General features: G+C 46.1%; 1 protein-coding gene across 1 annotated transcript in view; it reads right to left on the bottom strand.

Moving 5' to 3' along the window:
• Positions 1-27,332, bottom strand: part of DNAAF1 (dynein axonemal assembly factor 1) — a 33,694-nt gene that overhangs the window by 3,261 nt on the left and 3,101 nt on the right. The window contains 9 exon segments of the mRNA XM_025371377.1: positions 172-225; positions 2,173-2,288; positions 4,720-5,220; positions 8,816-8,982; positions 15,354-15,475; positions 20,099-20,265; positions 20,728-20,949; positions 25,206-25,297; positions 26,718-26,853. Of these exon segments, the coding sequence (XP_025227162.1) occupies positions 172-225; positions 2,173-2,288; positions 4,720-5,220; positions 8,816-8,982; positions 15,354-15,475; positions 20,099-20,265; positions 20,728-20,949; positions 25,206-25,297; positions 26,718-26,853 (1,577 nt within the window).

Here is a 27,332-nt window from a genome sequence, read left to right as displayed (position 1 = left end):
AAAAAAAAAAAAAAAAAGAAAAGAAAAGAAAAAGAAAAAAAGAGAATATGGGGGATTCAATGCTTTATGCATAGGGAACATTTTACTTTCAAGTTTTGGAGAGAGACTGTAAACGACAAGAATGACGGTGGAATTAAGCTGACTGTGGGAAAATGGACTAATGACCTTAACCTGGTCTTCCAGAGATTTGCCTGTTTCATCGTCATCTTCCAAGTCAGGTAGGTCCTGAAAGAGCAAGTGAGCCGCACATCACCAGGGAGGCACATGCGCTGTCAACGTTCTGATAGGCACGATAAAGGCAAACATGCAGTCAACCCAGCCTTAGTTAAAGTTACTCAAATCACTTGGGTGACTCCTCTGCCTGTTCCCCACCCAAAGAAACTCTAGGCACACACAAAGCAAGCGTTGCCACTTCAGGTGTCTGGATCTAATAAAAGAAAGGGAACTTGCAAGATGTGACATATTTAAAGAATTTCCACATCTTTTTTCTGTTTCTTTATTAAGAGATACAGTCCGTTCATCTTAGGGGAAATAATGGGACCCAAACCAAATGCACCTCTGTACAAACTAGTCCAAAAACTCTATGTGGTATAAAAGTAATATATTTTGTATCTCCCCAAAACTGGTAGGACTTTTTTGTATTGTGGGTGTTTGTTTGGTGTCTTTGTCCATAAAAACCAGTGCGTGGTTGTATGCATGAACTGGAGCCACGCTGCCTGGGTTGTTACTCCCCCACCACCATTTTCTAGCTGTGTGGCTTTGGGCAAGTTGCCTAACCTCTCTGTTTCTCATTTTCCTCATCTGGGAAATTGGGATGATAATAGTATGTACCACTTAGAGTTGTAGGAAGGGTTACATCAATCAATACAAGTCGTACTTAGAATGGTGTCACGCATATAATAAGAAACCAACTAATATTAGCTATTAGTGTTGTAGTTATCTATGTGGTCAGTTCTCAAATGTGAGAGATAAATTGCCCAATTATGTTTCTTTCTTTCTTTTTCTTTTCTTTTCTTTTTTTTTTTTTTGAGATAGAGTCTCACTTTGTCGCCCAGGCTGGAGTGCAGTGGTGAGATCTTGGATCGCTGCAACCTCCGCCTCCTGGGTTCAAGCAGTTCTCCTGCCTCAGCCTCCGAAGTAGCTGGGATTACAGGCACCTGCCACCATGCCCAGCTAATTTTTTTTTTTTTTTTTGTATTTTTAGTAGAGACGGGGTTTCACCATGTTGGCCAGGCTGACTCCTGACTTCATGTGATCCACCCACCTCGGGCTCCCAAAGTGCTGGGATTACAGGTGTGAGCCACCACACCTGGCCTTTGTTTCTTTTTTTACATAGCTCCAGAAAACTAGAAACCCACTATGAATTCTGACTGTGATCACTTTAACTCTTACTGGGCCATGTGAAGTCCTGAAGTTTGGACATTAGAAACACCAGTTTAGGAGAAGTTTAACAAGGAAGTGGGGAGGGGACCACCTCTCCAAGGTATGAGGTCAGAGGTGCCCAGAAATGCCTCTCCTATTCCTGCCCCATCAAAGGACAGTTCTTGAGGAGTTGTGACACAATGTGTGAATTCCCATGGTACCGTTCTTGTGGGCCTAAGCATTTGGGACTGTCATCAAAATGGGAAGAGCTTCAGGGAAGAGTGACAGGCAAGGCTGTGATCAAACATTCACTCAAGGGAATGGGACACTGAACTTCCATGAGTCAGAAGGCCAGTGAGAGCCTGAGCTACCTGCCGGGTGGTGTCCAAGGAGGAGGAAAAAGATACAATGTATAATGATACAATGTAACTCTGATGATACAATGTAACTCTCACCACCAATTTGGATAAGGCAACTAGTCAGAACTGCTTAGCAAGGTAGCTTCTTTAGCAAAAACGAATCGAGTGTGGTAGACATGGCTCAAGGGTAGTGATTTGGGCCCAGGCTCCCCAAACTTGAGCATGCACGTGCACGAATCACCTAGGGCAGCGCATTAAAGTTGGATTCTGATCAGTAGGCCTGGGGTGAGGCCTGGGAGTCTGCATTTCTAACCAGCGCCCCAGCAATGCCAGGCCTGCCGGCCCAAGGACCACACTTGGGGTATCGAGGATCTCCAGAGTTTGCATCTGATCACCTATTTTACTAACAGTAAAACTGATACTTATCTCCAAGATTAAATACTTCACGTACATCGATGCAGAATGTCTCCTTTGTCTCCAGTCTAACGGTTTCTAAATCTTCCATTCTCGTCCCATCAGGTCCTGTAACGAATCCACCCTCAGCGGCCACAGCCTGGGGAGTCCGCTCTAAAGAGCAACAACAAGTCTTGGAGTTAGTTTAACACACAGCAGGCAGATGGACAAGCTCACGGTGAAGAAGGGCTCCCAGGGTCTGGGCGCGGTGGCTCATGCCTGTAATCCCAGCACTTTGGGAGGCCAAGGTGGGTGGATCCCAAGGTCAGAAGTTCAAGTCCAGCCTGGCCAACATAGCAAAAACCCTGTCTCTATTAAAAATGCAAAAATTAGCCGAGTGTGGTGGTGGGCGCCTGTAGTCCCAGCTACTCGGGAGGCTGAGGCAGGAGAATCACTTGAACCCAGGAGGTGGAAGTTGCAATGAGCCAATATCATACCATTGCACTCCAGCCTGGGTGACAGAGTGAGACTCCTCTGGAAAAAAAAAAAGACAAAAATCCTCTTCAGGGCCCAAAGGCCAGCCTCCATGACAGAGGCCGCAGCTCACGACAGGCTTCCGTCTGCTGGGAAAAGAATGGAACAGCTACCCCTTTCTATAACCTGGAGGCGAATCCCATGAGATGAAGAGCACCATCCAGGAGTCAAAGCAGCAGCCACAGGAATCTTGGAAACGGCAGCCGCTGTGGGGCGACAAGTGATGCCAGCAGGGGCGACTCGCTCAGAGACAGAGGGGCAGGCTTCACAGCCCACCGCCGGCCTGTCCCTCAGCCAGGCACACGCCCCTCCTGCTGCACAAGGGTCAGGGCTTGTGCAATTTCATAACTGCAAGATCGCCTGAGGAATGTGGAATCGTGATGGGCCCCGTCCTCGTCCAGTCCGCTACTTTTCCTTTTTATTTACTTATTTTTATTTTTTTGAGACAGGGTCTCACTCTGTCACCCTGGCTGGAGCACAGTGGTGTGATCTCAGCTCACTGCAGCCTCAACCTCCTGTCCCCTACCCCTCCCACCTCAGCCTACAAGTGGTCATCGTCATGCCCGGCTAATTTATTGTGTTTTTTTGTAGATGCTCAGGGGTTGCAGGGAGGGGGATTTCTCACTATGTTGGCCAGGCTGGTCTCGAACTTCTGGCCTCAAGCAATCTGCCTGCCTCGGCCTCCTACAGTGCTGGGATTACATGAGTGAGCCACCTCGCAGGGCCTGCCCCTACTCTTCCCCCAGGCTGTATCCTTGGGTCCTGTACTCTGATCCCTCCATTGCTCTCTGGGCTTCATTTATGTCAGAGATGAATGGCCCACTTTTCACCATTAAAAAGTTACCATTCGGCCATGTCAAATACATAGTGAATTTTGATGACTTAATTTTTTTTTTTTTTTTTGAGACGGAGTCTCGCTCTGCCCCCCAGGCTGGAGTGCAGTGGCTGGCTCTCGGCTCACTGCAAGCTCCGCCTCCCGGGTTCCCGCCATTCTCCTGCCTCAGCCTCCCGAGTAGCTGGGACTACAGGCGCCCGCCACCTCACCCGGCTAGTTTTTTGTATTTTTTTTTAGTAGAGACGGGGTTTCACCGGGTTAGCCAGGATGGGATGACTTAATTTTTTAAAAATAAGTAAAATATCTCATTGATAATTTTTATATTCCATGTTAACATGATTGTATTTTTTATATATTGGGTTAAATCAAATATATCATTAATACTTTTACTGTTTCTTTTTAATTTTTAAATTATTTATTTATTTATTTTTTGAGAGAGGGTCTCACTCTGTCACCCAGGATGGAGTGCAGTGGCGCAATCTTGGCTCACCGCAGCCTCAACTTCCGGGGCTCAAGCAATCCTCTTGCCTCAGCCTTTCAAGTAGCTGGGACTGCAGGGGCACACCACCATGCCCAGCTAATTTTTGTAGTTTTGGTAGGGATGAGGTCTCACTATGTTTCTAAGGCTGGTCTGAAACTCCTGGCCTCAATCAACCCTCCTGCCTTGGCCTCCCAAAGTTCCTTTTACTTTTTAAAATAGGGCTACTAGAGAATCTAGTAGTGGCTCCTGTTCCATTTCTTTTTTTCTTTTTCTTTTTTTTTTTTTTTTTTTGAGACAGAGTCTTACTTTGTCGCCCAGGCTGGAGTGCAGTGGCGCGGTCTCAGCTCACTGCAAGCTCCGCCTCCCGGGTTCGTGCCATTCTCCTGCCTCAGCCTCCTGAGTAGCTGGGACTACAGGCGCCCGCCACCACGCCCAGCTAACTTTTTTGTATTTTTAGTAGAGACGGGGTTTCACCGTGTTACAGGATGGTCTCGATCCCCTGACCTCATGATCCGCCCACCTCGGCCTCCCAAAGTGCTGGGATTACAGGCGTGAGCCACCGCGCCCGGCCTCCTATTCCATTTCTGTTGAGCAGCACTGTTCCAGATAACAAGACAACTTGCGTACATTATCTTCTAGAAACAGCAACACAGAAGAAGTGAAACTCAGGCCCCAGGTCCCACAGAGGCCTGAGTCAAAGGCTGGGGCTCCCTGAGGGGCGTGTGTGTCTGTGTGTGTTTCTCTGCTCACGTTACCTTCCCCGGCAGCTCCGAGGGGCGGCGGTGGTGGGGCCTCAACTGGGAGGGTCCCCTCTGGCTCTTGATCTCCGTCCTCTCCTTTAACCTCCACAGGCGGCGACAGTAGTGGGACCTCAACTGGGAGGGTCCCCTCTGGCTCTTGATCTCCATCCTCTCCTTTAACCTCCACAGGTGGCAACAGTAGTGGGGGCTCAGCTGGGAGGGTCCCCTCTGGCTCTCGATCTCCATCCTCTCCTTTAACCTCCACAGGCGGCGACAGTAGTGGGACCTCAACTGGGAGGGTCCCCTCTGGCTCTCGATCTCCATCCTCTCCTTTAACCTCCACAGGCAGCTCCTCTCCTCCACTTGGCTTTTCTGGGCAGAGCTCATCCTTGGCCTCAAAGCTTTCCTTAACAAATAGCTCCATCTTCTGCCTTGTTTTTCTGTCCCCGGGAGGCTCCTCCTTGCCTTCCTCACTGGCAGGCACGTTCTCACCATCGTCTGAAGATGTCGTCTCCCCTACTGGCGGAAAATGCAAAGGTGAATGTGGGAGTGTCCCAGGAGGACAAGGGTGTTCGTGTATACTTCAAGGGCTCACAGCAAACTTCTGAGACCAGGAAAGAGGTCAGGAACAGCATTTAAAAACGTGTCCTCGAGGGGCTGGGTGCAGTGAGTCGCGCCTGTAATCCCAGCACTTTGGGAGGCCAAGGAGGGTGGATCACTTGAGGCCAGGAGTTCAAAACCAGGCTGGCCAACATGACGAAACCCGCTCTCCACTAAAAATACAAAAAATTAACCAGACGTGGTGGCACGCGCCTATAGTCCCAGCTATTCAAGAGGCTGGGGCAGGAGAATCGCTTGAACCTGGGAGGTGGAGGCTGCAGTGAGCCAAGATCGTGTCACTGCACTTCAGCCTGGAAGACAGAGCAAGACTCTGTGTCCAAAATAAATAAATAAATAAGGAACACAGTTTAAAAAGTTTCTTCAAGGGGCTGGACGTGGTAGCTCATGCTTGTAATCCCAGCACTTTGGGAGGCCCAGGCAGTCAGATCATTTGACGTCAAGAGTTCAAGACCAGCCTGGAAAACATGGTGAAACTTCGTCTCTACTAAAATAATAATAATAATAATAATAATAATAGCTGGGTGGGGTGGCACATGCCTATAATCCCAACTACTAGAGAGACCAAGGCAGGAGAAGCGCTTGAACCCAGGAGACAGAGGTTGCAGTGAGTCACTGCATTCCAGTCTAGGTGACAGAGTGAGACTGTCTCAAAAAAAAAAAAAAAAAAAAAGAAGTATCCTTGAGGGATGTTCATTAGTGTTGTTTACAGTGGATAATGACGGGAGCCAAATGCCCATGAAGGCGCTGCCGAGCACAGCCCTTTAATGGAACAAGTTACAGCCATCAAGAAAACAGAACACAAGAAGTTCTTAGGAGATGCATGCTGAAGCACTGGGGATTTAAAGGCTATGTCGTTTGCCTTTATCTTCAAATGGTTCAGGGGAAAAGCAAAGTGTGTGTGTGTGTGTGTGTGTGTGTGTGTGTGTGTGTGTGGCAAATATGTGTAGCAAATTATGAAAAACCACAGAATCTATTAATAAATGCAGACATACAACTATGTTGTACTATTTCAGCTTTTCTGAAAATTTTTAACATTTCAAAACAAAAAGTTGGGAAAAGACAAAATATATGTAGTAAGAAAATATCTGTTGTATGGAAAATAGTTATAGTATGCTAATTCAAAAGACTAGACAGGAAGCAACATAATTATGCCATTTTTACATAAAAATGGGTATGTGGCCAGGTGCGGTGGCTCACATCTATAATCCCAGCACTTTGGGAGGCTGAGGCGGGAGGATTGCTTGAGGCCAGGAGTTTGAGACCAGTTTGGCCAACACAGCAAGGCCCTGTCTCTACAAAAAAAAAGAATACAAAAATATTAGCCAAAGATGTTCACACCTTAATCTTAGACTATGCATATGTTACCTTACACGGACAAAGGGACTGTGCAGATGTGATTAGGATCTAGAACCCTGAGATCAGGAAATTGTCCTGGGTTATCCAGGCAGGCTCAAAAGAATCACAAGGGCTCTCAGAATAGGGAAGCAGGCGTGTCAGAGCCAGAACGAGGCTGGAAGATGCCACACTGCTGGACTGGAAGTTGGAGGAAGGGGCCACTAGCCAGGGAACGCAGGCGGCCTCTAGAGGTGGGAAAGGCAAGGAAGCGGGTTCTCCCCTGGGGCCCCCAGAAGGAGCACAACCCTGAGACACCTCAATTTTAGCTTAGTGAAACCCATTTTGGGCTTCTGACCCACAGAACTGCAATAAGGTAACAAATGTGTGTTTTTTAAGCCACTAATTTTGTGGCAATTTGTTGTGGCTGCTATGAAATTACAAGATACATTTATCTCTGAAACAGAGCTCCTAAAACCCCGGTAGATAGGGGTGCTAGAAGGCTGTTTTGTTCTAATATTTTATCTTCGAGCCCAGGTCCTGGCACAGAGCTCCTAAGACCTTCGTCCAGGGTGACAGGGAGATCTTTTGTCTGAAGGGGCCCTTGGGGGCGGGGTGGCTTCCAGACCAGAGAGACCAAGTCGTGATGAGAGGCTTGGAGCTTTCAGCCCCACCCTCGTCCTTCAGAGAGGGCGGAGGGGCTGGAAATGGAGTTAATCATCCATCATGCCCACGTGTTGAAGCTTCCGGAAAACCCCCTGAACTGTGGGGTTCAGAGAGCTTCCGAGTTGCTGAACACTGGAGGTATCTGGAATGGGGTGTGGCCAGAGAGGGCGTGAAGCTCCGCCCCTTCCCACAGACCCTTCCCTAAGCTCCACTTCATCCCGCTGTTCATCTGCATCCCTTATCGTATCCTTTATTAATATAATAACCCAGAAAACATAAGTGTTCTCTGGAGTTCTGTGAGCCATCAGAGCAAAGTATCAAACCCAAAGGGAGTGTCATGGGAACCCTAATTTTATGGCCATTCTGTTAGAAGTGCAGGCAACACCCTGGGACTCGCAGTTGCATCAGAAGTGGGGAGTAATCTCGCAGGACCATTGTCCATCACCTGTGGGGTTAGTGTCAGGATGGAAATGAATTGTAGGACACCCGGCTGGTGTCAGCGAATTGGTGGGTGTGGGGACACCCTGCACATTTGGTGAGCACAAGTCTGCCGGGTGTTGAGGGTGTGGTAGAAGAAAACAACCTATTTGAGTTTTCCTACTTTCAGCAGCCGCAGAAAACTAATAGGTCATTTATTTTGAAAAACTGTGTTTCAATCAGTAAAAGTGGTTGGAAACAGCTCATCACCGTTCCAGGTTCTCACTGGTGCTGGCAGGTGGGTGAGGCCAACTGCAGATGGATCTGCAGGTTGTGAGGAAATGGTTTAAAAAAAATCCCTGGCCAGGTGCAGCAGCTCACGCCTATAATCCCAGCACTTTGGGAGGCCAAGGTGGGTGGAGCACTTGAGCCCAGGAGTTTGAGACCAGCCTGGGCAACATAGTGAGACCCCACCTCTATGGAAAAAAAAAAAAAATTAATTAGCTAAGCATGATGGTGCACACCTGTAGTCCCAGCCACTTAGGAAGCTGAGGTGAGAGGATCACTTGAGGTGGAGGTTGCAGTGAGCCAAGATTGTGCCACTGCACTCTAGCCTGGGCAACTGAGTGAGATCTTATCCCCACCAAAAGAAAAAAAAAGAAAGAAAAAAAGAAAATCCAAGGCTGGGCACAGTGGCTCATGCTTGTAATCCCAGCACTTTGGTAAGCCAAGGTTGGCAGATGACTTGAAGTCAAGAGTTCGAGACAAGCCTGGACAACATGGCGAAATCCCTTCTCTACTGAATATACAAAAATTAGCCAGGCATGGTGGTACGTGCCTGTAATACCAGCTCTGGGGAGGCTGAGGCACAAGAATTGCTTGAACCCGGGAGACAGAAGTTGCAGTGAGTCAAGATCACGCTGCTGCACTCCAACCTGGGCGACAGAGCGAGACTCTGTCTAAAAAAAAAAAAAAAAAAAAAAAAAATCCCCAAGATTAAAGAGTAAGTTTGACAGCTTAGACTCGCCTAATCTCAAAGGAACTCTGGGGCTGTTGTCTTCGGCCCAGCACATACCTCTCTCTTGACTCTCTCTCTGTCTTTTCCTCTCCTCCGCCCGCCGCTTGATCATGGCCAAGGCTTCAATGCTGTCTGTGATCTTCTTCCGCTCCCTGCTCTCCCACTGCTGTCTCTCCTCCTTTTCAGCTGCGTACCCTCCCCTAGCCCAGGCCTCTGCACAAGCTCTGTTTAAAAAAAACAAAGAAACATAAATAGGGAAGGTGAACTCCAAACATACACTCTCTGATCAACTTGCTCATTTTCTTCAAAATCAAAGCAAAGTGAGCATCAGACATGTGACTGCAAGGATGAAAGTTACACGTGTGAATTTTATTATTTAAGGTGGAACGGTCTGCACAGCCTTCTTAGATATGACACCAAAAGCACAAGTGACAAGAGAAAAAATAGAGAAATCGGATTCCATCAAAATTAAAAATGTTTGTCATACAAAGAATACCATAAATATAGTATTATTTAAAAAAAAAAAAAAAACCAGCAGGACACACTGGCTCACGCCTGTAATCCTAGCACTTTGGAGGCCAAAGTGGGATGATCACTTGAGCCCAGGAGTTTGAGATCAGCCTGGGCAACACAGCGAGACCCTGTGTCTACCGAAAAAAAGTAAAAAGACAACTCAAAGAATGTGAGAAGATATTTGCAAATCATATATTTGATAATGGTCTTGTACCTAGAAAATATAAATAAGCCTCACAACTCATTAATAGAAAGATGACACAATTTCAAAATGACCAAAGTTTAGGCAGTGCATGGTAGCTCACACCTGTAATCCCAGCACTTTGGGAAGAGGAGGTGGGTGGATCACCTGAAGTCAGGAGTTCAAGACCAGCCTGGCCAACATGGAGAAACCCCGTCTCTACTAAAAATCCGAAAATTAGCTGGGCGTCGTGGCACGCACCTGTAGTCCCAGCTACTCGGGAGGCTGAAGGAGGAGAATCGCTTGAACCCACGAGGCAGAGGTTACAGTGAGCTGAGATCACACCACTGCACTCCAGCCTGAGTGACAGAGTAAGATTCTACCCCCCCCCAAAAAAAAATGAGCAAAGTTTTAAAAAATGAGAAGACAGGCTACAGACTGGGAGAAAATATTTGCAAAAAAAAAAAAAAAAAAGTATCCGGGAAAGGGCTTGGATCCAAAACATACAAATAACTTTTAAAATTCAAAGATAAGGAAACAACCCAATAAAAAACTGGGCAAACGATCAAGATACCTCACCAAAAAAGATATACAGATGGCAAATAAGCCTGTGAAAAGATGCTCCACATCACGTGTCCTGGGGAAATGCAAATTAGAACAATAAGATAACATGATGTGGCTATAAGATGGCTAAAATCCAAAACACTGGCAATGCTGTGCTAATGAGGATGTGGAGTGCTGGGAACTCTCACTTGTTCCTAGGGGGAATGCAAAATGGTACAGCCACTTTGGAAAACGGTGTGGCGGATTCTTACAGGACTAAAAATACTCTCACCATATGATCCAGCAATTGTGCTTCTAATTATTTACCCAAATGAATTGAAGACTTATGTCCACACGCAAACCTGCACATGGATGTTTACAGCAGTTTTATTCTAATTGGCAGAAATTAGAAGCGACCAACATATCCTTTAGTAGGTGAATGGATAAACAAACTCTGGCACACCCAGATGGAGGAATATCACTCAGCACTGAAAAGAGATGAGCTGTCAAGCCACACGAATTCATGGAAGAAGCCTAACTTCATTGCTAAGTGAAAGAAGCCAGTCCATAAAGGCTATATGCTGTATGATTCCAGCTATATGACTTTCTAGATAAGGCAAAATCACGGAGACGGCAAAAAGATCAGTGTTACCAGGAGTTGGGGCTGAGGAGGTGGGAGGGATGAATAAGCAGAGCACAGAGGGTTTTAGGGCTGTAAAACTATTCTGTGAGATACTGTGATGGGGGATACATGACATGATACCTTTGTCCAAACCCATACAATGTGCAACACCAAGCATGAGCCCCAAAGAAATGATGGACTTCAGTCAAAAATAAGGTACCAGCATTGGTTGATCGCTTGTCACAAATGTCCCACACGAATGTAACACGTTACAAATAGGAGAAACTGTGAGGGTGGGTGGTATATGAGAACTCTCTTTACTTTCTGCTCAATTTTTCTGTAAATCTAAAACTGCTCTGAAAATAAAGTCTAGGCCAGGTGCAGTGACTCATGCCTGTAATCTCAGCACTTTGGGAGGCCAAGGTGGGCAGATGACTTGAGCCCAGGATTTCCGGACCAGCCTGGGCAACATGGCGAGACCCCATCTCTACAAAAAGCACAAAAACTAGCCAGGCGTGGTGGTGCACACCTGCAGTCCCCGCTACTCAGGAGGCTGAGAGGTGAGAGGGTTACTTGAGCCCAGGAGGTGGAGGCTGCAGGGAATCATGATTGCAGCACTACACTCTAGCCTGGGCGACAGAGCGAAACGCTGTCTCAAAAAAAAAAAAAAAAAAAAAAAAGTCTGTTAGAAGTCTATTAAATTTTTTAAAAATCAGCAAAGAAACTGAACAGGCATTTCTCCAAAGAAGACATAAAAACTGCCAATAAGTACATGAAAGATGCTCGACATCATCATCTACCAGGGAAAAGCAAATGGAAACCACAGTGACACACCACTTCATACCATCCAGGGGACTAGAAATAAAAAGACAGGGCCGGGTGCGGTGGCTCACCCCTTTAATCCCAGCACTTTGGGAGGCTGAGGCAGGTGGATCACGAGGTCAAGAGATTGAGACCATCCTGACCAACATGGTGAAACCCTGTCTCTAATAAAAATAGAAAAATTAGCTGGGCATGGTGGCTGATGACTCTAATCCTAGCTGCTAGGGAGGCTGAGGCAGGAGAATCGCTTGAACCTGGGAGGCGGAGGTTGCAGTGAGCTGAGATCTCACTGCTGCACTCCAGCCTGGGTGACAGGGTGAGACTCCATCTTAAAAAAACAAAAAGAGAGAAAAAGACAGGCAATCAGAAGCATTGGTGAGGATACGGGAAAACTGGAACCCTCCTACACTGCTGATGGGGATGTAAAATGGTGCAGCTGCTTTGGAAAACAATGTGGTGTCTCCTCAAAAATTAAACAAACTCCCTGTATGACCCAGAAATTCCACTCCTAGATACGTACCCAGAAGAAGACAACAGCTGTCCACACAAAAACTTCATTATTGACAATAGCCAAAAAGTGAAAAGAACCCTAATTTCCAAAAGCTGATGGACAAATACAATGTAGTGTATCAAAATGCAGTATCATGTGGCAATAAAAAGGAGTGACGTACTGGATGGAGCACGCCACATCGCAGATGAACCCTGACAACACGACGTTGAGTGAAAGAAAAAAAAGGCCGCATGGTGGGTGACTCCATTTATATGAAATGTCCAGAACAGGCAAATCAACAGAGAGGAAAAGGAGAGAAGTAGCTGCCAGGGCCTTCAGGGAGCGAGAAATAGGGGGTGGGCTGCTAATGGGGATGGTGTTTTTTTTTTTTTGTTTTTTGTTTTTTTTTGGGACAGTCTCGCACTGTCACCCAGGTTGGAGTGCGGTGGCGCAGTCTCGGCTCACTGCAACCTCCACCTCCCGGATTCAAGCGATTCTCTTGCCTCAGCCTCCCGAGTAGCTGGGACTACAGGCGCCTACCACCACGCCCAGCTAATTTTTGTACTTTTAGTAGAGACAGGGTTTCACCATGTTGGCCAGGATGGTCTTGGTTTCTTGACCCCATGATCTGCCCACTCTGGCCTCCCAAAGTGCTGGGATTACAGGTATGAGCCACCATACCCAGCCAGTGTTTCCTTTTCTTTTTTTTTTTTTTTGAGATGGAGCCTCGCTCTGTTGCGCAGGCTGGAGTGCAGTGGTGTGATCTCGGCTCGCTACAAGCTCCACCTCCCGGGTTCATGCCATTCTCCTGCCTCAGCCTCCTGACTAGGTGGGACTACAGGCACCCACCACCATGCCCGGCTAATTTTTTCTATTTTTTAGTAGAGACAGGGTTTCACCATGTTAGCCAGGATGGTCTCGATCTGCTGACCTCATGATCCGCCTGCCTCAGTCTCCCAAAGCGCTGGGATTATAGGCGTGAGCCACTATGCCCGGCCCAGTGTTTCCATTTTAGGGTGATGAGAATGTTCTAAAATTGATTGTGGTGATGGTTGCATAACTCTGTGAATATACTCAAAGCCATTGCATTGTACACTTTGTTTTTTATTTTTATTTTTATTTTATTTTTATTTTTTTTTTTGAGAGGGAGTCTCCTGACCTCAAGTGATCCACCCACCTCAGCCTCCCAAAGTGCTGGGATTACAGCCGTGAGCAACTGCGACAGCCACATTGTACACTTTAAATACATAAACTGTATGGTATGTGAATAATACCTCAACAAAGTTGTTATTTGAAAAATAAAGTCTGGTGGTTTAAAAACAGGAGGCTTACCTTCAGAGAGAAGCAGCAGATCCCTGCTGTAAAATCAAAGGTACAGGTGTTTGGAAATAGTCGGACAGGGTGTTGCAAAGTATACTATAGCAGAGAAAGACCACGAGTCACTGAGACAGAAAATGCTAAGGAGAATAAACCATGTTCCAGTCCATTTACCACACAGTGAGAAAACCTCAGACCCTTTGATCTCAGAGTAGACAGCCAGCAAAGGCCTATCTGTTGCCTGCTATGTGCCAGGCACTGTTCTAGAGGCTGGGGACCCAGCAGTGAGTGTAAGAGCTCATCTCTGTTAGAGGAGCCCTTTTAGTCAGGGAAGACAGATCCTAAACAAAGAAATGAGTGTATGTCAGTGGCTGATGTGTCCTAAGAGGAAATTAATTCAGGCTGAAAAGACATCAAGTGGAGAAGGCACTATTTACATGGGTTATGGAGAGTGCGTTAATGACAGGTGAGCAGATGCCTGCTGCATCCTAGATGACAGCAAGTACCCAGTGTCAAACAGTTCGTCAGTGGTTGGATTAAGATTCAACGCCAGGCGTGTGGCGGCTCATGCCTGTGAGGCTTTGGGAGCCTCAGAGCTTTGGGAGGCCAAGGCAGGAGGATAACCTGAGGCCAGAAATTTGAGACCAGCCTTGGCGACATAGTGAGACGCCCATCTCTACAAAAAACTTAAAAATTAACTGGGTTTGGTGATGTACGCTTGTAATCTCAGTTACTTGGGAGGCTTGTGTGAACCCAGGAGTTTGAGGCTGCAGTGATGGCGCCACTGCCCAGGTGACAGAGTACAATCCTGTCTCTAAAAAAAGATTCAAGCCAGGTTAATCTGACTCCTGAGCTGGAGTCTTGGGCTATGCTGTAAAGGACGGTGGCTCCTATTGCTCACATCCACGTTACTTTCCTCAGCATGGCCCCCGGGGTGGGGGCAGCCTCTTCAGTGGCAGCTGCTCCCACTGGTTCATTCCTAGGAGCCCAGCACCTGCTCAGAGTCCTGCATGTTGCTCATAGGCACTCACAAGGACCCTGTGGCAACAATATTCTCATCCCCACTCTGCAGATGTGGAACGTGCACCCAGGGAGGTTAGGGAGCTCCCCCAAGGTCGTAACGTAGCACGTGGCTGCAGAGCTGGCTTGGGAGTCAGGCCCCTGCACACTGGCTGCTCTCCCTGTCCTCACCACCCCCAGACCTGGGGCCCAGGGAGCTGGGTCAATTTCTGTTGAACCTCCCAGAAGCAGGTCTTATTTTCTTACCTGGCTAAAGTGGAAGCTTTATTGGAAATATTTATTAGTTTGATTTAAATTTGTGAGTTTAAAAACATATTACAAGCTACATTGATCCTAAATGTTGTATAATGCAAAATTCAGATTGTACTTCTCATCAAGTAGCCTATATGACTGATATTTTATTCTAATTAGAATTACTAAATTGATCTAAATTTAAAAGTAAGTTAGAAACACAGATAAAAGCAGTGACGATAAACATGGCAGTCCAGGGTGCAATGTTCCTAATATTAAAGAAGCTCTTACAAATCGGTAAGAAAATCACTTCAGAAAGAAACTTGGAAAAAGTCATGGACAGAATATTCATAAAGGAGGAAATATAAGTGTCCAGTAACAATGAAAAAAATGCCCAACTTCATCAATTATCCAAAAATGGCAATTTAAAACAACAGGGTACTATCTTCACCCATTAACTAACTTGGCAAAGATTTCTTTTCATGGTTATGTTCTGTGAGGTTGTAAACTGGTACAAACTCTCTAGAAAACAACTAGAAAATATTTGTAAGAGTTTTTACAAAGTCTGAAAATGCATTCTTCAATGCAGTGATGCTACTCCCAAAATTCCATTCCAAGGAACTCATCAGCAAAGAGGTAAACCACCAATACAAAGATACTTATCAAAGGAATATAAAAATCTATGAATAAGTGCTTAAATTCCCATTATAGTCAATTATGTCGCCATCAAGCCTATTTCCAAAGAACGTTTTTGATATGTGAAATTGCTCAAGAATCAGAAATGTAAAAAGTTTAATATTAAGCATGGTCAACTATTAAATATTAAAATGTGATCAGAAGGCTTTTCTCTTCTTACCTGTCCTTTGGAAACACTGGTCTATCATCCAGGTATGTTAAGTGCTTTAGTCGTACAGTGACTGTCCTTCTATAATTAGGAATGTGTCTGATAACCGGGTTTCCCATCAAATTCAGTACACGCTGCAAGAAGACAAGCAGAACCAAAATGATTACTGAAAGATGCAACTGAATTATTTGATATGTGCTGTGCACTAAGAATAAATGAACAAAATCTAGAGAAGTGCCAATATCACATCCTGGTGACTTGATGGGAGAAATCAGAAGGTTTCCATTGCTCTCACGCTATCAGAGCTGTCTAGATCATTCAGCAGCCCTTTCCTCCACTTGAACTTCAGATCTTAGATCTCATTGTCCCTCCAGAACAATACTGGAAAACATTTTCTGAGGCTTTTTCTAAGAGCAGTTGATTATATTAGTTTTGCTACCCAACCTCTTTTACTGAAATGAATCTCTGCCTAATTGATTGTTTTCTTTTCTTCCCAGCCAGGATCCATTTTAAGAAAACGCACACAGCTGCTAGACAGAGAGGCAGCAGTGACTAAGGGAAAGGATGGAGAGTGCCCGCTTACTTCTGCTGAGTGCCACAGGATGGAGGGCCCTTCTCCCTCAGCTTACAGCTCTCCCTGCTGTCAGTTAGGACCAGGGAGGAGGAAGGGGTTCAGCAATCCCACCTGCCATCCTCCCCCATTTTTAAATACTGTCACCTCCTCTACTGCCTTAAGAAACTCAAAGAAGTTGGCCGGGCATGGTGGCTTATGCCCGTAATCCCAGCACTTTGGGAGGCTGAGGCGGGTGGATCACGAGGTCAGGAGATTGAGACCATCCTGGCTAACATGGTGAAACCCCGTCTCTGCTAAAAATACAAAAAATTAGTCAGGCCTGGTGACGGGCGCCTGTAGTCCCAGCTACTCGGGAGGCTGAGGCAGGAGAATGGTGTGAACCCGGGAGGTGGAGCTTGCAGTGAGCCGAGATCGCGCCACTGCACTCCAGTATGGGAGACACAGCGAGACTCCGTCTCAAAAAAAAAAGAAAAAGAAACTCAAAGAGGTTGAATGCGTAGAGGGGCTGGGCTTGGTGGCTCACTCCTGTAATCCCAGCACTTTGGGAGGCTGAAGTGGGTGAATCACTTGAGGTCAGGGGTTCGAGACCAGCCTAGCCAAAATGGTTAAACCCCATCTCTACTAAAAATACAAAAATTAGAGGGGCGTGGTGGCGAGCACCTGTAATCCCAGCTACTCAGGAGTCTGAGGCAGAAGAATCACTTTAACCCAGGAGGCGGAGGCTGTAGTGAGCCGAGATTATGCCACTGCACTCCAGCCTGGGTGACAAAGCAAAACTCCATCACAAAAAAAAAAAAAAAGAAGTTGAACGCTTAAGGCAACATGAGGGTGAACCATTTCAAAATCTGTCTGTCTAAACCGATGGAATATTTTTCATATCTAAAGTGTTTCTTTGTTGAAGATATCATAAACGAGTTAGTTTAGCATTTCCCAAACTTCATTCTCATGCTGTCTTTACCATTCTTGCTCTATTTTCAAGTGACTTACCCTGCACAGGGTGGGGCGGTGGGAGCAATACACCCAGACAGCAATAAAGGGGTACACGGTGTGGGGAAGATTTAAATGCAGTCACAAAATAACTATTAATATAAAGCAACCTGCTTTCCTTCTGGGCTGAATTGTGTCCTAATCAAAATTCACATGTTAAAGTCCCTCAGCACCTCAGAATGTGACTGTATTTGGAGATAAGACTTTTAAAGCCATGATGAAGTTGAAATGAGCCCATTAGGATAGGCCCTAATCCAATCTTACTGGTGTCCTTAGAAGAAGAGAGTAGGACACAGCACACAGGGAGGGACCGTGTGAGGACCCAGAGAGAAGACGGCCCTCTACCAGCCAAGGAGAGGACCCTGGAGAACCCAGCCCTGCCCACACCTTGCTCTTGACGTTCAGTCTCCAGAATTATGAGAAAATAAATTTCTTTTTTTTTTTTTTTTGAGATGGAGTCTAGTTCTGTTGCCCAGGCTGGAGTGCAGTGGCGCGATCTTGGCTCACTGCAAGCTCCACCTCCCAGATTCACGCCATTCTCCTGCCTCAGCCTCCCAAGTAGCTGGGACTACAGGTGCCCACCACAATGCCTGGCTACTTTTTTGTATTTTTAGTAGAGCCAGGGTTTCATCATGTTAGCCAGGATGGTCTCGATCTCCTGACCTTGTGATCCGCCTGCCTCGGCCTCCCAAAGTGCTGGGATTACAGGCGTGAGGCACCACACACAGCCACGAAAAAGTATATTTCTATTGGTTAAGCCACCCGGTACTTATGGCAACCCCAGCCAAAACAAAAACGAACAAATGGGAGGATTGTAATATAATAGAGCTTTCTATTCTCACCATGCACTGCAGTTCTAAACTAGTCTTTTGATGGTACATGCTACAGATTGTTCCTGAACTATGATTTGCTTTCAGTTGACTCGCTTTTCTCCGTGTTTATCAATGCACTAAGCGGTATACAATAAACTCAAGGGTTTTGTGTGCTAGTTTTAGTATTTCTTTCCTAGTACACGTTAACACATAGACACTAAGAAGCAAGGAAGCTGTCAAAGGTACTAGAGAGGACTTAAAAGGACTTGGGAAGCAAGCCAAAGGATGAGAATTTTTTTTTTTTTAGACAGTGTCTCATTCTGTCTGGAGTGCAGTGGTGAGATCTCAGCTCACTGCAACGCCTCCCGGGTTCAAGCAATTCTTATGCCTCAGCCTCCCAAGTAGCTGAGATCACAGACGTGTAGCTGAGATCACAGACGTGCACCAACATACCCAGCTAATTTTTGTATTATTATTAGGGATAGGGTTTCACCATGTTGACCAGGCTGGTCTCAAACTCCTGGCCTCAAGTGATCTGCCCACCTTGGCCTCCCAAAATGCTGGGATACAGGTGTGAGCCACCATACCTCACCTGGATGGGAAAATTTGAACATGAAAAATTAAAGTGACTGCAAGAGTTAAATCTTGTCAAATACTGTATATATAAATGCATGCATTCATAATGATACTAAAAAAGAAAGGCTTCATTGTCGCCATGAAAGGTTGCTAGGGTCTCAATTTATTTTACTGAAAATTGATAAATAACCAGCCTGAGCAATATGGCAAAACCCCATCTCTACAAAAAATATAAAAATTAGCCGGATGTGGTGGTGTGCGCCTGTGCTCCCAGCTACTTGGAGGCTAAGGTGGGAGAATTGCTTGAGCCCGGGAGGTCGAGGCTGCAGTGAGCCATGATTATATCACTGCACTCCAGCCTGGGTGACAGAGCAAGACCCTGTCAAAAAAAAAAAAAAAAAAAAGGAAATAAAAAGAAAATGGATAAATAAAAGGGCCAAACATTGATCCTGGCCTTTTCTGCATGAACTGCATGAACCGCTAGTTGGTGAGTGAAAAGAAGCATTCTAGCTGAAGCATTCTAGCTAACAAATGCTGAGAGAGTGAGAGAACTGGAAAGTTGTCATTGTGTGACTCCTCATTAAATAATTCATCTAGGCAACTTTCATCAGTGACTGCTGAAATAACTGGGAGAAGGACTGATGGGAAACTTGATAATGGCTGGACAAGGCTGACAACATCTGAACCCACTAGTGAATCTTAAAATGACAAAAGGAGGCCGGGCGCGGTGGCTCAAGCCTGTAATCCCAGCACTTTGGGAGGCCGAGACGGGCGGATCATGAGGTCAGGAGATCGAGACCATCCTGGCTAACATGGTGAAACCCCGTCTCTACTAAAAAATACAAAAAAACTAGCCGGGCGAGGTGGCGGGCGCCTGTAGTCCCAGCTACTCGGGAGGCTGAGGCAGGAGAATGGCGTAAACCTGGGAGGCGGAGCTTGCAGTGAGCCGAGATCCGGCCACTGCACTCCAGCCTGGGCAACAGAGCGAGACTCCGTCTCAAAAAAAAAAAAAAAAAAAGACAAAAGGAAAAGCAAGCAGGCATCACATGCTCCCTGATGTGAGGAACCGGCAGTGGAAGGACCTGGCACACCTCAAGGTGAAATACTGAGCCCAAATACCATCCAGTCTCTGACTCTGATATCATTTTACAGGAAATACCAGGGCCAGCAGAACATGTTAAGTGGCACCACAAGGATGCAATCAGCTAAATCCAGAATGTGGATAACACCAGACAGAGGACCTGGTTTCCTTGAAAAATCAATTGAGTGGTGGCTGAGCGTGATGACTCATGCTTGTAATCCTAGCACTTTGGGAGGTTGAGGCGGGTGGATCACTTAGGGTCAGGAGTTCAAGACCAGCCTGGACAACATGATGAAACCCTGAATCTACTAAGGATACAAAAATTAGCTGGGTGTGGTGGCGTGCACCTGAAATCCCAGCTACTTGGGAGGCTGAGGCAGGAGATTTGCTTGAACCCATAGGCAGAGGTTGCAGTAGGCCGAGTTTGTGCCATAGCACTCCAGCCTGAGTGACAAAACAGTGAGACTCCGTCTCAAAAAAAAAACCAAAACAAAACAAAACAAAAAAAGTCCTTATCTGTCAGAGGTACACACTGAACTATTTGAGGGTAAAATAATATGACATCTGGCATTTCAGATATTCCAGCTAAAAACACAAAGAGGAAAAAAGTGTGAAAAAGGGAAGGAAGGAAGCCAGGAAGGAGAAAAAAGACAAAAGGACTTGATATTTGATGAAAATAATAGAAGTAGTTTCCTGTGGTGCTTTTTCATTGTTTTTTTGTTTTTACCAAATCGGGCATGCTTTCCAGAATGCTCAGGATCTCAGGGTCACTCAGCTTGTTGTGTGAAAGGTCAAGGACACAAAGCGTCAAACACTCTCGTAGATGCTGAATGTCCTCCACGGTCTCCAGGTGATTGTGGGCCATCTGCAGTGTGTTCAGGACTGGGAGGCAGGCTGGAAGGTAAGGTCAGCAGAAGTCAAAAACAAAGGCATAAAAATGCTTCTTGGGCCAGGTGCAGTGGTTCATACCTGTAATGCCAGCACTTTGGGAGGCTAAGGCAGGAGAATCTTTTGAGCCCAGGAGGTTTGAGATCAGCCTGGGCAACAGAGTGAGACCCCATATCTATAAAAAGTAGAAAAACTTGCCAGGTCTAGTGGCATGTGTCTATGGTCTCAGCTACCTGGGAGGCTGACGTGGGAGGATCGCTTGAGACCAGGAGGTCAAGGCTGCAGTGAGCTGTAACTGCACCTCCGCATTTCAGCCTGGGTGACACAGCAAGACCCTGTCTCAAAAAGAAGCAAAGCAAAACAAAACCAAAAACACTTCTTGCCCATAATATAAAATCTTAGAAGCTCCCTCAGGGGAAAGTGATGGACATATGGCAAATAGGCACACTGCTTGCTGGGTACTCTTACAGAGGTTTTCAATGGTCTTGATGTAATTGTTGCTGAGGTTAAGAGCATCCAGTTTCTGCAGAGCTTCCAGGTTCTCGATCTTATGGAGCAAGTTCACTTGCAAGAAGAGGCAACGCAACTCGGTTTGCGCCTCCAGGTTTTCGATTTTCTGTATTCCGTTGCTCTGCAGCCAGAGACAGCGCAGCCCTGTGTACTCTTCCAGGTTCTCAATGCGATCAAAACCTAACAAGAAGGAAGCACATGGGAATTCAGCTCCCACTCACAGGGCAGAGGGGTCATGGTCACCCTTGTTTTTGCCTACTAGTAGGGACTGAATGTCTGTGTCCCTTCAAAATTCATACATTGAAATCCTAACCCCTAATGTGATCGTATTAGGAGGTGGGACTTTTGGGAGGTGATAAGGTCATGAGAGAAGAACCCTCAGGAATGGGATTAGTGGCCTCATAAACGAGGCCCCAGAGAGCTCCTTGGCCATCTTCACTCCATGAGGATACAGCAAGAAAGTGCTATCTGAGAATAAAAAAGCAGGCTCTCACCAGCCACCATATCTGCCAGTCCTTTGACCTTGGACTTCCCAGCCTCCAGAACTGTGAGAAATACATTTTTGTTGTTTACAAGCCACCCAGGCTGTGGTATCTTAGTCGCTCAAAACAGACTAAGACACCTGCCTACCTGGCATCCACACCCCTTCCTCCAGCACCAACTTTTCTTGGAGGAACCTTCCTTCTCCTAATACCACATGACGGCTCTCTGGGCAGCCGACCAGAGTCATGGGGACTCATTCGGGGGTGGCCACACTTAGCCAAGCAAGACCAACTTTGATGCAGCCCAGGGGGTCTTGCTGAAAAGACGGATAGTCTTTCTGCTGGAATCACCCACCTGAAAGGGTGGAGCCTACTGCTGCCTTCATGGTAGGGCGTGGGTGGAGGTGGGGGTGCAGTGGGGGTAAACCTGCCCTGAAAATGTCCCCACCAGGCCTAACCCTGGTGCAAACTGTAGGCCTTCTTTTGTTCTCTTTCTCAGTTTTATGAGCCAAATTTAGGGTTAGGAAAACAAACGTTTTAGTTTCCTTTAGTAATCATCAATGTGTAATTCACAATGTGTGGTACTCATCATCAATGTGTAATTCACGCTTTACCTACTATTACCAACACTTTTTAAAGTTCTTTATTTTGTTGCCTGAAAAAGTTTTTATTACAAATTTTTCATATCAGTGGTGAGCAAAAATGCACCCATGTTCCTGCCAACAGATAATCGTTTTCATTTTTCTCTCTCGCCTTCCAAGCTTGCTATGAGCATACATAATATTTAAAATAGTTATAGAATACACTTAAACATAGGTATTGTATAGATAGACTTTTTTAATCCTATCTTTTTTCCACAAAAATTTTGATTATTTTATTTCTTCAAGTTTTATTTTAAGTTCATGGGTTCCTGTGCCAGATGTGCTGGTTTGTGACATAGGTAAGTGTGTACCATGGTAGTTTGCTGCACAGGTCATCCCGTTACCTATGTACTAAGCCCAGCATCCATTAGCTATTCTTCCTGATGCTCTCCCTCCTTGTAAACTCTCTCCACAAAAATTTTTGTAGCGAAAATATTTGTCATGTTGCTCCAAGGTCTTCGTGCTGAAGTCAGTATCTATGAAAGATAGGAACTTTTTTTTTTTTGTCTTTACGTCTTTAAGATAGGCACAACACCATTGTGACGTCTAAACAACAGTTTCTCAATGTCATCAAATAGCCAGTAACTGGTCACACTTCTTTGTTATCTTTTTTTCCCAAACTGTTTACTGTCTGAATCAACATACAAATAAGGTCCGAACCTTGTAATTAGTGGATGTCTCTTAAGTCACTTTTTTTTTTTTTTTTTTTTTTTTGAGATAGAGTTTGGCTCTTGTCACCCGGGCTGGAGTGCAATCGCACAATTTTGGTTCACTATACCCTACACCTACACCTCCCAGATTCAAGTAATTCTCCTGCCTCAGCCTCCTGAGTAGCTGGGATTACAGGCACCCGCCATCATACCTGGCTAATTTTTGTATTTTTAGTAGAGATGGGGTTTCACCATGTTGGCCAGGTTGGTCTCGAACTCCTTACCTCAGGTGATCTGCCTGCCTCGGCCTCCCAAAGTGCTGGGGTTACAGGTGTGAGCCACCGCGCCCAGCCAACCTTTTTTTTTTTGGACAGAATCTTGCTCTGTTGCCTAGGCTGGAATGCAGTGGCACAATCTTAGCTCACTGCAGCCCGCCTCCTGCCTCAGCCTCCCAAGTAACTAGTAACTAGGATTACAGGCACGCACCACCACACCCGTCTAATTTTTTTTTTTTTTTGTATTTTTAGCAGAGACAGGGTTTCACCATGTTGGCCAGATTGGTCTCAAACTCCTGATCTGCCTGCCTCGGCCTCCCACATTGCTGGAATCACAGGCAAGAGCCACACGCCTGGCCTTACATCACTTTTAACCTAGAGTGTGTGTGTGTCTCTCTCTGTCTTCCATTGCAGTTTTTTGTAGAAGAAACTGGATTATTTGTCCCCTTGGTTTCTGACATTCTGGTTTTTCTCCCTGGTCTTTGCTTTAGCTCTCAACCCATCTCCTCCCTCTTTGCTGTTCAAGCCATCTCCAACTTGCTGCTACCCACTGGATCCCCCCATCACTGCAACCACCTGGCTAAAGTCTCCCTAAGATCCTAATTGCTACATGCTATTGGCAGTCCTCTTAGCCCTTGACCATTCCAAGGCATCTGGCCCATGGGCCCTGCACCCCTTTCCCAGCTTCCTCCTCAGGCTCTCTGGATCACCCTCCTAGTATCGATGCCTTCATGTTAGCAATGCAGTAAGACAGGAGTGGATCCTGACACCAACAGCATACAATGGAGTGAGGAAGTGTCACTTCCACTTTTGTCTTGGCCTTGCTTCCTTTCTTGGGTAACTTGCTCTAAGGGAAGCCAGCTCCCATGGGGAGGCTCATGCGGTGAGAAATTAAGGCCTCTGGCTGACAGCTATGAGGGTGAGGCCTAGAGCCTGGAAGCGGATTCGCCAGCCCCACTCAAGCCATCAAATGAGTGAGGCTGCGCTGACAGTCTGACTATAGCCTCATGAGAGACCCTGAGCCAGAACCACCCAGCTCATGACTCCCGAGTTCCCAGCCCTCAGAAACTGGGTGAGATCATAAGTTGAAGTTGCTAAGTTTCGGGGTAGTTAATTATGTAGCAATAGATAACTAATATGGGCACCTCTCTCTCCTAGCTCTTCTACCTCTCTGACTGTCTCTACTTAGTCAAACTTACTGGTTCCTTTTTCCTTCCCGCCTCTTAAGTATCAGTCCCCCGGGGGTCTGTCCTCCTATATCATCTTACTCACTGCTACACTTGGATACTGGATGGGGAATTTTGGAGTGGGCAAAAGTGGAGGTGAGGAGACCCATAGGAGTTGTTCTGATCCCTTGAGGCATTTGTGCTCCTGGATCCCTTTGGGCGTCTCCCTGCCAGGGCACCATCCTCATAATAGCTGCTCCCATCCCCCAGGACACCAAAGACACATTTGCTGGTTCCCTCTGTGCATTTTCAGTGCTGAGCAGTGCTGGGCACACGGTAGACTCTCGGCAAGCAGCTACCAAAGAAACAAATGAACAATGAGAGGACTGATGAGCAAGTTGGTCACCCCATCAGCACAGGCTGGGAGCCCTCAGGCTGGGAAAAGCCCTGTCTGTGAACCTGAGCTTCCATTTATATGTGATACTGGACTCCAACCCAGGCTCCTGCTCATGCCTCTCCATTCTAAGAGGCACCCAAAGATCCTCATTATTTGTTTCCAACATCAAGCTGCAATCCTTCCCAACATATACCTCCCAAGCCCAAAGTACTTACAAACTAACTTTCTGGTATGAAAAATTAAAGTCCTAGCTGGGTACAGTGGCTCACACTTGTAATCCCAGCACTTTGGGAGGCTGAGGCAGGTAGATTGCCTGAGCTCAGGAGTTTGAGACCAGAATGGGCAACATGGTGAAACCCCGCCTCTACTAAAAATACAAAAATTAGCAAGGTGTGGTGGCGGGTACCTGCAACCCAACTACTCAGGAGGCTGAGGTAGGAGAATTGCTTGAACCTGGAGGCAGAGGCTGCAATGAGCAGAGATTGTGCCACTGCACTTTAGCTTGGGCAACAGAGCAAGACACCATCTGAAAAAAAAAAAAAGAAAAGAAAAGAAAAAAGAAAAGAAATTCCTTAGGAAACAACAATAAAAGATAATGTGTTTCCTTGGTATTCCTAGAGCCAGTGGCTCCTTTGTAAACTCTGGTCAGGCAAGACTTTTTCTTGAAATAAAAGTTATTCCTTTTCCATAAATCTCCACTAAACTCTGAAATTTGCTGCTTAGATACATTCTGAGAACTAAAGATGATCCCTGCAAGTAATTTTTTATACCGCTAGACAGAATCCTTCCACCCGACATGAAGCACTTCCTCTCTTAGGTCCTTACCTTTAAAGTGTAAATACAGCGTATCATTCAGTGCTGGGGTAGTATAAAGCTTGTGCTGCTTACAGAGTTTTTGCAGGGAACTTTTAGTCATTCTGTTAAAATGTAAAATATGAATAAGCTTACTGCAAATTGTCAGCTGTAAAATATATTCTCACAGTTCTTTACCACATCCATTCCTGCCCAAAATTCTTTAACACCCTATATGCCTGATACCTATTTTAAGTTCTTCTTTTTCTCTTTCTCCTTTTCTTTTTCTTCTTCTTTTTTATATAGATTTTAGGGCCTCATCCAGTATTATTTTCAGCATTTTTTCTTTTTTGAGACGGAGTCTCACTTTATCGCCCAGGCCGGAGTGCAATGGCACAATCTCAGTTCACTGCAACCTCCGCCGCCTGGGTTCAAGCGATTCTCCTGCCTCAGCCTCCCAAGTAGCTGGGATTACAGGCATGCACCACCATGCCCGGCTAATTTTTGTATTTTTAGTAGAGACGGGGTTTCACCATGTTGGTCAGGCTGGTCTTGAACTCCAGACCTCAGGTGATCCACCTACCTCGGCCACCCAAAGTACTGGGATTACAGGCATGAGCCACTGTGCTTGGCCTATTTTCAGCATTCTTAAAAATTGCAATGTATGCTTTTTTTTTTTTATTTGAGATGGAGTCTTACTCTGTCATCCAGGCTGGAGTACAGTGGTACGATCTTGGCTCACTGCAATCTTCACCTCCTGGGTTCAAGCGATCCTCCTGCCTCAGCCTCCCGAGTAGCTGGGATTACAGGCACCTGCCACTATGCCCAGCTAATATTTTGTATTTTTAGTAGAGACGGGGTGTCACCATATTGTCCAAGCCAGTCTCAAACTCCTGACCTCGTGATTCGCCTGCCTCAGCCTCCCAAAGTGCTGGGATTACAGGCGTGAGCCACTGTGCCCAGTCTAAAAATTGCAATGTATGTTTTGTTTTTTTTTTCAGACGGAGTCTCGCTCTGTCGCCCAGGCTGGAGTGCAGTGGCCGGATCTCAGCTCACTGCAAGCTCCGCCTCCTGGGTTCACGCCATTCTCCTGCCTCAGCCTCCCGAGTAGCTGGGACTACAGGCGCCCGCCACCTCGCCCGGCTAGTTTTTTGTATTTTTTTTTTAGTAGAGACGGGGTTTCACCGTGTCAGCCAGGATGGTCTCGATCTCCTGACCTCGTGATCCGCCCGTCTCGGCCTCCCAAAGTGCTGGGATTACAGGCTTGAGCCACCGCGCCCGGCCGCAATGTATGTTCTAATAAAAAATACTTTAAATGGTGTCATCAGGAACTACTGCTGTTCCTCTCTGCAGGTCTGGCATTAAAGTTGAATAGAATATGCGCTCAGCTGTGCGGCAGAGGCAGTGCCATCTTCACTCCATTCTCAGACACCAGGCAGGCAATTCAATCTCTACCAGCCTCTATTTCCTTATCTGTACAAGGGAGTGATTACATCATCCACCTTACTCCGTAAATGTGCACTACATGGCAGCCTGCCCACATACCTGGGGCCCCGATCTTCTCTGTCTTCTCTTGGGTGTGCAAAGTGACCACCTGACCCATTATCACCACTCTGTTTCTGCTGGCTTTGGTAGGATGTGGCAGAAGAACCCACACATATTTCCTTAGGATCATTAATTTCTGTAAAATAAAAGAGATCAGGTCTGTAGAGATCAAGATATATACCAAAAAATATCCCCCAACTTCAGCTTGGTTAATGACCATCCATTTTTACTATAGAACACCAGTATCCTTTAGCGGCTGGGTATGGTGGCTCATGCCTGTAATCCCAGCCGTTTGGGAGGTTGAGGCAGGTCGATTGTTTGAGCCCAGGTATTTGAGACCAGCCTGAGCAACATGGCAAACCTCATCTCTACAAAAAATACAAAAATTAGCCAGATGTAGTGGTGCGTGCCTGTAGTCCCAGCCACTTGTGGGGCTGAAGCAGGTTGATCACTCAAGCTTGGGAAGTTGAGGCTACAGTGAGCTGTGTTCACAGCATTGCACTCCAGCCTGGGCAACAAAATGAGACCCTGTCTCTCCAAAAAAAAAAAAAAAAAAAAAAAAAAAAAAAAAAAAAAAAAAAAAAAAAAAAAATTTTTAAAAAAAAAAAATTTTTT

The sequence above is a fragment of the Theropithecus gelada genome, chromosome 20 (genome assembly GCF_003255815.1).
Source record: "Theropithecus gelada isolate Dixy chromosome 20, Tgel_1.0, whole genome shotgun sequence".
Taxonomy (NCBI): Eukaryota; Metazoa; Chordata; class Mammalia; order Primates; family Cercopithecidae; genus Theropithecus; species Theropithecus gelada.
Note: the sequence above shows the minus strand (reverse complement) of the source record. Positions and strands in the feature narration are given on the sequence as shown.